The 11288-nt window shown below is 39.0% G+C and overlaps 2 protein-coding genes and 1 pseudogene across 2 annotated transcripts in view; 1 reads left to right on the plus strand and 2 right to left on the minus strand.

The window, feature by feature from the left end:
- LOC145495006 (gamma-tubulin complex component 5-like) overlaps window positions 1–2181 on the plus strand; it is a 26393-nt gene extending 24212 nt beyond the window's left edge. The window contains exon 35 of the mRNA XM_081474581.1: window positions 18–2181. Coding sequence (XP_081330707.1) covers window positions 18–73 — 56 coding nt within the window. The 3' untranslated portion in view covers window positions 74–2181. The remainder of the gene's footprint in view (window positions 1–17) is intronic.
- On the minus strand, window positions 2102–4847 carry LOC145495009 (BTB/POZ domain-containing protein 6 pseudogene; annotated as a pseudogene).
- Window positions 4848–4978: 131 nt separating this feature from the next.
- LOC145495013 (melatonin receptor type 1B-B-like) lies at window positions 4979–8561 on the minus strand. The gene has a single exon (XM_081474589.1). It carries the CDS (start codon window positions 8110–8112, stop codon window positions 7159–7161), a length of 954 nt encoding a protein of 317 aa, XP_081330715.1. The 5' UTR covers window positions 8113–8561; the 3' UTR covers window positions 4979–7158.
- Window positions 8562–11288: the final 2727 nt, after the last annotated feature.

The following is an 11288-nucleotide window of genomic DNA, read 5'->3' on the forward strand; positions in this document are numbered from 1 at the left end:
TTTTTTTTTTTCATTAGTGGAGTCCTTGGCTTTTGCTTTAGCATCATCTCCAAGTATTTCTACAAAGGGTTAACATGTCAACTGTGGATGCATTATTGGTTAATTATCAGGCCAGTCTGACTCAAGGATTATTATCCTCAAGCTCTGCAGAGTCTGTATTCTGCCATCTCCATAGTAAACGTTTTCCATTTTAATAAGCAGTTGTCAGTTCCTAAAGAAACAGTTGTGGTGCGTCAGAGACCTAGTGAAACACTAATTACACAACTTAAAATTATGAGAACCATTCATTAGTCTTTCATCAGAGGGCAAAATAAATGCTTTGATGAAAAACGCATGCTAGAAACTATAGCCTAATTTCTACTAGTATACTAATGCAAATGCTGCAATCTGATTGGCTGAGCTACTCTTACACTATCAGCTATTAGTAGAATTCTGCTATTGTACTAATGCAAATGCTGCAATCTGATTGGCTGAGCTACTCGTATACTATCAGCCATTAGAATGCAGGAGCTGTCGGTCGTCCACGAAATGCGACATTTTTATCGTTTTTCCGAAGTTTTGGAAGAAAGTTTAGTTGTAATTGGATAATTATATTCCTGAGAAGACAAAAAGGACATAAATGGGTTCTTGACTTAAAAAACTTGAAATTATTGGAAAACCGGTGCATGCACGTAAACAACTGCAAATTTACCAAGGACAATTCAATACGTGCGATTGTGTAGAAACGTAAAGTTCAATAATGCGTCGAAAAATATTTGGAAACCATTATTTGCACTAATTTAAGTTAGAAATCTACTAAAACAATTAGATTATTTGCTCTTGATTTCTATGAGGCGATAGTTGATTGGGCCTTTGGCCTCATCAACTATCACCTCATAGAAATCTTGAGCTCATAATCTAATTGTTAATTAGAGTGCAGTGGCTCTCAGTCGTCCAGGAAATGGCAACTTTCTTTCATAGTCCTGAAGTTTTGGAGGAAAGTTAAGATACAAATGAATAATTAAATTCTTGAGAAGTCTAAAACAAGGACATTTACGGTTTCTTGGCTTTAAAAACGTGAAATTATTGAAAAAACGGGTGCAGTACATAGACAACTGCAAATTTCCATCAACAGTTCAGTCCGTGCCATTTTATTTAAGTTTAAAGTTTAATAATACATGGAAAAATAATTTGAAACCATTATTTGCATTCATTTTAGTTAGAATTCTACTAAGATTATTCCCTCTCAACTTCTATGAGGTGATAGTTGATTCGGCCTTTGGCCTCATCAACCAACACCTCATAGAAATCTCGAGCTCATAACCTAATTAAATAGTTCAATGTTCTCAAGCAACTTCAAGTTGATAATAAATTTAGTGTAATGTTTGCATTCAAGTCTCTCCGGTGTATAAATGTTCAATTAATAGAAGCTGTTGAACAGTATGTCCCTCCAAAGAGGACATTGTATAAAATTATTACTTTTGGACAGTTGGAAATAGAGTTGATTAGACAAAGCAACAAGGACAGGTTTATTTCTAAATACATAGGAAGATATCAAAAATCTATTCTGATAGTACATTATTATTTATTACAGAGATGTATATTTGTTTGTAAGTTTCTGCACAATCAAGACTTTTCTTATATGGATGTAGCTCTTATACAGACTAGGTTGCTTTCAATACTTAAAAATATATTTTGTTTAATTTAATGAGGTTTTCTTAGTTACCTGAACCCACTGTAGGAGCTTGCGCTATAAAATGTCTCAGATAAATAACAAGGCCATGATGAAATTTTTTAGAGGCCTGATATTTGAATTCTTAAAAGATTAGAAGGTTTTGCATGATGCAAGTCAATACCATTAAATGATGTCTTGGTTTATGTAACTTGCTTACCAAATAATTTTATTTTAAAGGATGGGATGATTATTCCTTGAAGGGATATTTAATTATTACTATGTGTTACTTGTCTTTGTAAGGAAATTTTTCTTACTTGCAAATCTTTTGGAGTTTCCGAATAAAATTACTCATACCAAAAACATGCGAATCTCATTATCAGACAAGAGTAGTCTGAAATTTCATGTACCATGTAGTATATGTATAAATGCTGTATTTTGTTTTTCATGCAATACCCTTAAATTATGAGAGATATTATGAATCTTTTTTAATTGAATTAATTAACTTAATAAACTAAAATTCTAATTTATGCAATCGTCTCCTTATTGATGAGTCAAATTGAAGCTTAGTCTTACAATACACTTTGTGTAGTTTGCAAATCAGTTTTGCTTTTCAAAGCTTTTTTCTAACTGGAAGAAGAACAGTAGAACCCTACTTATACAACAATTTTGGTGCCATAAAATTGAGGCTGTACAAATAAGGGCCTCTTTACATGACCCTGGGTTACTTTCTAACCCAGGTTGAATCACCACAAAAGGGTACCCCTTTACCAATCAAATCTTTCAGGGTCAGCTCCCCTTGCCAGGTAACCCTCTTCTCAAGATTCTGGTTGACCTGGCTAGAGGAGTTGAAATTTCTTCCAATTTTTTCACGGTAAACACTGGGCCAAAACCTAATCCTGGTTGGTACTTTCACTCAAGTAACCACATGACTGTGTTTTGTTTCTTTTGTACACCATGGCCTACCACCATTCCATTTTACTGGACTTTGTGGGGTTTTTCATTTTTAATAGCCCAAACCCGCATCAGGTTTGATAGTAAACCACATGTTATTACAGACTGACCAGTGGGTGCTATAAAGTGTTTATGTTTTGCTCTTTCTGTGGTGATTCAATCCAGGCTAAAAATCAACCTGGCTCATGTAAAGGGGTGGTCATTCAAAGAGGTTCATAAAATGTGTTGTTCCAGAAAATATCCCTACCCCCAACCCCACTGAAAATTCCAGTTTAACTTTATACTTTTTCTTTCAAAATTTTGGCATTTGAGACTTGGAAATTCCAGTGACTTCCCAAATGGGGAGGAGAGATAAAATGACCGCCTGGGGAATCTTTTGGGCCAAAAAAACTGAATATCTGTCAGTAATGACGAAGTGGTCGTATCAGTTAATGGGGCTGTCATTAAGGCAGGGTTCCACTGTACTCAAGTTTAGAGGGACACAGTAAGGATAATATTCATCATTAAGTAATGCAAGCTACCTCAAAGAGGAGTATACCCCAAGAACTTCCACAAAACATTCAACTACTGAGGTAAAGTTTAATGACTACATGTAGCTGGCTGCCACAAGTCTCCTTCTGAGGCAGTGGTAAAGTGTTCAAATGATTACAGTGTAATCATGGGTTTTAGCTAAGTCATCCAATAACTGTTTTCCTTGCTGTCCCTTAAACAGAGTTAGAGTATGTGAAACAAAATCTCTGCAAACTGACCTCCTGAGTCGTTTGTGCCATTAGGACTTGATTGACTTGTGAACCTGAAGTACACGCCGTCGCACTCTACAACAGTCTGTCCGCTTGAGCCATACCATGAACTAGCCCCTGTTATCATTGCAGAAATCTTATACTGCACATTCTGTTGTAATGGAACAAGATTATCGAACAGAACATCAAAACCAAAATAGCCACCAGTTTTTTCAGCATCGGTTAGGTATGAGCCTTCCACAGAATAAAGTTCTTCCTGGTCGCTGTCACTGCTTTCAATCACGAAAGACAGCTTGAGACACACCTCATATGAGAAGCCCCTGTTGCCAAACAGGCGGACCCCACCCATGTAAACGGGGGTATCTACTGTAAAAGCTACCCCATCAGGAATACCGCTGGAGTAGGCCCAGCCATGGCTGACCTGAGGGAATCTTTTACAACGTGAAAATACACGAGGGGGAACTAATTTCCGTGCTCGCTTCGAAAATTTAAGACTACTTATCGACACAGAACTGAACGACATAAACAATTCGATGACGTCGTCTTTGGAAAGCAGGCCAGATTGAGGTACTTTTTGTGCAAACTCCTCCTGTGTCATCAGGGGAAAGCGAATATTGCTCACAATCTCTTCGCCTGTTACTTTCCTTTTATTATCTGTGGAAGGCTCGATCTCTTGCCTCGCACACTCTACCACTGCCCAGCGCTCAACAGCTTCAAAAAGGTTAATTTCGTGTACTGTGAGGCAATCGCGTTGGACTATCTCTTGAAGCAGTTCTTTCGTAACAGACGAGAATGTTTCCGATCTCAATGCCTCCTCTGCGCTCGCATCCACAACTTCCCAGCAGCGAAGCACAAGTTCGTTGTCTTCGAATTTTCTGGCATGAGGTAAGATGTCGAAGACGTTTTCAGGCGAAAGATTTTCGGTCAAGAAATTTGTGCAAGCGACCTCAAGTTCGGGGATCATGTACTTTTTGGCCAAGTAAGAAACCTGCATCACACAACTTCCAGTCAGTTTTACTTCGTCGCAATACAAAAAGCGAAGGAATTCAAGAAAACCTTCAGAATCACAGTCAGGGAGCTCGACTTTGTTCTTACTCTCCGCCAGTTCACCGTAAAACATGGCGTACAAGACTGGACTGCTTACAGCTAACACGAACTTGTGAGCTGAAAAGATGACTTCCGCTCCTGAAAGATCCTTGGTCACAAAAGAAATATCACTCATCAAAGGATTATTCAGCATAAACGCCACTCGCTCTCTGATGGTCTTTCTTTTAGTCTGCCAGACTTCAACCTCGTTGGACGCCATAGGATTCTCAGTCAACGTAATTTGGTATCGAAAAGCTCTTCCCTCTTACTTGACCCTTGTCTCTGTGGTCTCTATAGTCTTACATGAAGTAAATACCGTCTCTTCGTTGTATTCATTCTCGTTCCCATAGCCCTTTTCGCTTCTCTTAGCCGGCGGGGCCTTGGCAGGTCCCAGTCCTAGATTCTAGGACTTCCCGGTCTTCATGTATGCAGCAGGATTCGAGGAATCTTTGTCTCAGACCTAAGTTGTATCAATCTGAAGAGTGCCAATACTGGTAATCAATACACAATGAGGTGAGATTCAATACTCAAAAGTAGCGAGAGTCGGCATTTTCTTAATACTCCTTAACACTTAACACTTAAACTATGCGTCCCTCGACAAGGTGTTGTCAGAGCTTGAGGTCAGGTTTACTAGGTGGAAATCAGACCAGGAAATACTCTGTACATGTGCTTTGGGAGATACGTGTTACAGGAAGACGCCTGATAAAGAAAGCGTCTCCCTCATCGCTGAGTTTTACGAAATCGACGGCGAGATTCTGGGAGCCGAGCAGAAAATGTACGCTATTTTTCGATGAGCGCGGGTTCCACTTACAACTGTTTCAGGAATACTGCAGAAAATGCATGAGAACACGAACTATTTGATATGTTGTCAGAGTTTTCCAATGTGGTGAACATTCTCAGTTGTAGTGATACCTGCTGCATCGTATTCTGCAGAGCGCGAATCATTCACTGCGTGGCGCAGAATAAGAACCTACCTCCCTAGCAACATATGGGGCAACAGCTTGTCAGTAACATCGCACTGATTAAAGGAGCTCGGTCACAGTATTTTGAGTTATTTTGGCCACACACAAAATTACCTTTAAATGGTAGGAAACTGAAAATAACTGTTTAATAAGATAGAAAAACACCAAAGAGATAATGATAAACCATAAAGGAACAAGGATGGCTAATGATAAAGAAGATTAACACGGATCATCCAAACGACGAATTTGAAAATTGAGGCTAAACTTTTCAATATGCGGAAACCGTCACTGAGTTCCTTTAACACTGAAAGGAATACGGCCAGCTCTGAACTAAACAATGACATGGATTGTATTATTGATATTTTCGGCCGTCGCAATGGCAGAGACAGTTATTTCCGTTTCAACGTGATCTATATGATAGATTCATATATACAAGAATACATTCAGTCTCACCATGGATTGAAATGTAACTGAGAAAAAACTTGGGAAACTTGGGAAAATTTTTTGGGAAAGTGATTCACCGCCCCCAACTACCCCACAAAACCTGGAAAAAATTACCCTTAAGCTTACGCCTGTGAATGGGGTTTCATTAGCCATTCTCTACCACAATTTCCTTCGGCTGAAAAGAAAAGTGAAAGAAAAAAAGCAATGATGGCGTGAGACGGACGACAATGGGCCACTTTTATAACAAATAACTGTACCAAGACCAGAGATAAATTCAATGGAATACAGGTTAAAATTGTAAGTGCATTGAAAATATGTTCAACGAGATCGTATGGATAGGAAAACAGCGCGAGCCAAAGCTATAGGACCCCTATAGACTGAATGGTGCCTGACTTGAAACTGAAATTAGCGTTAATTTCCCCAGCATTTATGAATTGCGTCACACGCTGCGGATTGGCGGGCTTTTTGTTGCGTTATCTTGCCTTGAAAATTAGCAAGTTATCACGGAAAGATGATATCTGTCTCGCTCAGGGATTAAAATAATATTTTGAAAGGTTGTAGGCTCGACGTGCGGATGGCGCGAGTGAAGATATGACTAATTTATGCTCAGTTTAGTGATGAAAGACCTGAGAGGCTTTTCCGGATATTCTGCCATACTGTTCACAGATTGTTTTTCTTTTCAAGCAGGTGGATTAGCGTGTATTGGATAAAATTCATTATTAGAGGCAATGTTTATCATTGTTATCTATATGGTGGTAATGTATAATCGATGGCTGATCTACGGATTGAAAGTGATATGGGTTACTGGCGGCGCCTACGTCTGACTACGTAAGTTTTATTTCAGAAATCATACCGGAAAGCAATCGTCCTACCTACACGTTACAGTAAAAATTTTTACTGATTATGCAGGGAAATATAAACTGAACTGAAATGAATAAAAGATTACTTTTTCGTGTTCGCAGTCTATTTTAATAACTGTTAAATGACTTGGCCTCAAGGCTTTTATTAAGTCCGACCTTTAATAGCCTACGACTACGTATAAAACCATCCATCACCGCCCCGAGCCTTTTTGAGAGCGTTAAGAAGTTAGAGGTTTTTTAAAACATAAATATTGCCCAGGCATGTCTGGGGGAAAAATTCAAAAAAAAAAAAAAAAAAAAGGTTTTCGCGAACGTTCTGAGTATCTCTTTTAAATAACTTATATATTTACAAAATTAATTACACAATACAAATACTTTTTAACATTCCAGATGCATAAAAGCACATAAAAAACAAAACGATTAAATTTTAAGACGTCCACAAGTAATTTATCCTCACATTTTCAAGAACGAAATCTGCACGCTAATAAGAAATACATTTCTTTGCGAACCATTTTGTTCATAAATCCATAAATCCAAGGGTTTAAAACTGCGCTCGTGTAAGCCAGGAAAGTGTAAAACAGATACACTTGACGAGGAAACCATTCAGTTTGTGTTGTGTCAATGATATCAATAATCACGCACGGAACCCAACAAAACGCAAATCCTAAAATAATCACGAGCACAATTTTGGACAGTTTCACTTCTTCTCGGCTTAAAATCGACCTAGAATCGTGCTCCCCTCGGGTTGCTTCGTACTCTCGGCGATTGGTCCGAATAGTGTGCAAAACTCTGACATAGCAGGCGAAGATTATAATGGTTGGAAACGCTACAAAGAACACACTGAATATAATCGTGAACCGTAGGCTTTGTTTAATAGTTGCAAACGTCATAACGCAGATGGCTTTTCCAGGATGAAAAATGTATCTCGATGAAAGTGAAACTACAAGAGTGCCCATGATGACAGCAGTTAACAGACTGACAGCCATAATTATTAGTAACGTTTTCCGCTTCGAGAAGAAACGTTTGTATAGCCAAGGACGAACAACATTTAGGTTCCGATTTGTTGCTGTTAAGGTGATGATTTGAAGAGATTGGAAAACCAGTAAGTGAATGCTGAATCCTTGAATTTGGCAAACTAGCTCGCCGAACGGCCAGTAATCCATCATAAGCGCTCCCAGTGTTAAGGGCATCGCGACAGATGCTAACAATATGTCCGTCACACAGAGTGCCACAATGAACATGTTCGTAATAGTTCGTAAAACAGGTCTTCTGTAAACCGTTATGCAAACCAGTAAATTTCCTCCCAGAGATAAAACATTGATGAGAAAAAGCAGAGAAATTTCGACGATCTTAAGTGCCAAATGCCGTGATCCAAGCGTATTTTTAGGACCAGTCTCCAGAGAAATGTTAGACATTGTTGCGCGGATGTAGTGTGACTATAGTAAATGAAGGCAAACTAACTATCAACGGTATTTGTTATGGATGTATGCTAATATCATCAAGTGGTGGGCGGGGAAAACAAGTCAATTGAACTGAGGGCAGGAATTTGCATTTTAAATTCAAAAGAAACAAAGACTTTTCCGTGATACATGATACTGGTGTGTGCGGCTTTAGCTGTTTCCTTGCAAGGATTAGATGAAATGACCTTGTCGCGCTGTTAACTTCTGCTAGCCTATGCTTGCAAGTATACCGTGACAGGAAAAAATTAATTATCAAAGTTCTCTGAGAGAATTTCAAAAATGAAACATGCTTTAATAACACGATTTAGCAAAACTGTTTTTCATCTCTACCGTCATTTCCATTTTCACCATCGATTTACTGTCGCAGAAAACTCCTTTTGTATTTGAGTTTATAAACAACCATTGTTACGTGACCGGTGGGCGGTCTTCCATTCATTTTGCAAACTTCTATAATCATTCTGGAAATTTCAAGGAGACTGAAGAGTCTGAAGAGGGAAGGCAAAAATAGCAGCCAGATGGCTACATCGTTTGCTATAATGTTTATGGCTGAAACGTGCTGCAACCGACTAAATCAATTTATAACAAGCTGCACACAAATAACAAAAGACCTCGTCTCACGTTATAGAGGATCATGGGTGATGCAACCAAAAATTGCACGAACTATGTTTTTTTAACGGAAGTATTAAATCGAAATCCGATCTCTACCTCAAGGCGGAGTCCAATTCCACAGTGCAAAAGGTGATTCCAATTCCGTCTGAGATCACACTCGAGAAAATTGATCTTTTTTTTCAGTTGTACTTCCCTAAAGGCCCTTGCAGTTCGGAGAAAATTGTCATATATCACTCATAGTATTAATCCTTAATTGCATTCGCATTCATACGATTACCTCTGCAGATCGAGTATTCTTCTTTTGGGTGTCACCCATGAAACCAGAACATTACAGTGGAACCCCCATAAAGCGGCCACCCTCAGGGAAATGGGAGGAGAACACTAATATCGGGAATTTTCACGAAAGTTAGTTGAAACGTCAACTAAAAACATGCCTGAAGGCTTGTGACTACTGTTGTACATAATATAGACTACGTATCACTGTTTTTCTGGTTCACTTGTCACGACAATATTATATCTTTTGAAAATCACGTGGTCTGCACTGAAGTCATATGTTTTGCCATCGGGTTAATGGCTTAGTCCCGTGACAACAACCACAACAAACGTGTGTTTGAAAGTTTTCATCAGTCGTGACTTTCAACTTCGGACACTTATCTGCCATTACTTTTTCCAAACCAAAACCCAGCGGGTCCCAGCGATGTTTATTAAATAAGGGTTTCCTTTTTAATAGAAATTTTACTGACAATAATTTCGGGACTTTGATATCTGGCTGCTTAATACGGGTTGGCGGCTTAATAGGTTCGACTGTATGCTCAAAATTATGCTTGAATTCAGTTATTATGCTCCTAAAATGACCCTTTTCTGTCGCGTAGTAAACATACTGTTGCACAATCTTTTACATTTCTGATCCCCCTTTCCCCGGACGTTTGACAAATATCAGTTACATTGATCATCATTTTGCCAAGCAATTTTTTTTTATACTTTGTACCACTTTTTGCAAGTTTGCGAAAAAACACCTTTGGATGTAGTTCCGACAGTGAGGTGCAAGGAGGGTGTTGCGTTGTATTCTCGTTTTAAATTGGTTACTGCTAGACTAAAAAATCAGTGATCAAGAATAGCTCACATCACATGGTCAAGAGAATATGATATCATATATTTATATATAAAGTATAATGTGACTTTTTAGTTTATAAATTTATGAATAACATCGAGCATGTTTCTGACAAATAATACTCGCCTACTTGGCCCCAGTCTCTTTATACTCAACGTGCGTGACATAATAAGTGTGCGACATTCCCGTAAACCCGCGATTGGACCGCGAACTAAACCTTAAAGTCCGCAAAGAGTCCTAAGAAGTGAGTTTTTATTGATCATGAGAAGTACTGGATCTCATTCCGCATGGTGATCCACTGCATCTAACTCATTTTCACGCAAATGCGCTTATTTGCACCGTAATTAATGAGACTTTCTTGTCTCATGGTCTTCAAAGAGTTGATGTAAAACCTTCCTGAGAGAGCACGAAAAAGCGTGGTAGCGAATCGAAAAGTCTGGCCCGGTGGTAAGCATTTCCTAGCAATGACCGGCTCAAAATTTATTTTCTACAAAGTAGTGCTGACATCAGTCTGCTGACATCAATGTTATAAAATCAATTGTGTTCTTTCAGTCAACATCCGACGTGGCCATTCAGTACCAGGCACACTGCTCCACATGACTTCAACTCTCAGAGAAATAATTAGCGCGTGGCTACAATCAGGAGAATGAATATCAAGAACAGCAATTGCAGAATGCTCAATGATTGCTTTTCAAAAGTAAAGGAAACATAGCTGGCAACAATCGATATAAATTATGAAAGTGCCGTGTAGGTGCTTACAATTCCAGGCTCACAGTACAAGTCCTCAGTAACTCGGCAATCTACGGGATGCCATTCATTATACAGACTCGCATGATCTCTTTCAAACAATACTAATGGTTTTTAAATTGTTTGGTTCATTGTTAATTATTTCGCTTTAATGAAAACGGTGCTAATGAAAAAGGACGGTAAGCAACTATTTTCATTAGATACGAATTATCTTTCCGGAATAACTTCTAGGCGGTTGTTTTTAGTTTACTTAATGCGCGAGATGTAGGTGGGAGTAGTTTGCCAAAAAGCTTTTCTTCTACACCGCAAACAATTGCCATCTCCCAGCACAGATCAGGGAGCAGCAGGTCAAAGCCCCACGCACTTTTCAAGCGTCCCACTGGGATTGACGTTTATCTAAAATTGAGTTGAATTTTGCATTGAACAGCATGGCCCTCTGACGGTATCACATCCAACCTTCCCATCATGCGCCGCGCGTATGTCACATTGAGTGTGTTTGCCACTGTATTTTTTTATGCAATGCTTTTGACCCGGGGGGGGGGGGGTGGGACTCCCAGAAAAATTTGGGTGGCGGTGTGCGGCCCGCTTCCCAAAACCCTTACCCTATTTATGACCAAAATCTGCGATATTCCCTACCCTATTCATGACCTGACCCTTAAATCAA

Source organism: Orbicella franksi, chromosome 8 (genome assembly GCF_964199315.1).
Source record: "Orbicella franksi chromosome 8, jaOrbFran1.1, whole genome shotgun sequence".
Classification (NCBI taxonomy): domain Eukaryota; kingdom Metazoa; phylum Cnidaria; class Anthozoa; order Scleractinia; family Merulinidae; genus Orbicella; species Orbicella franksi.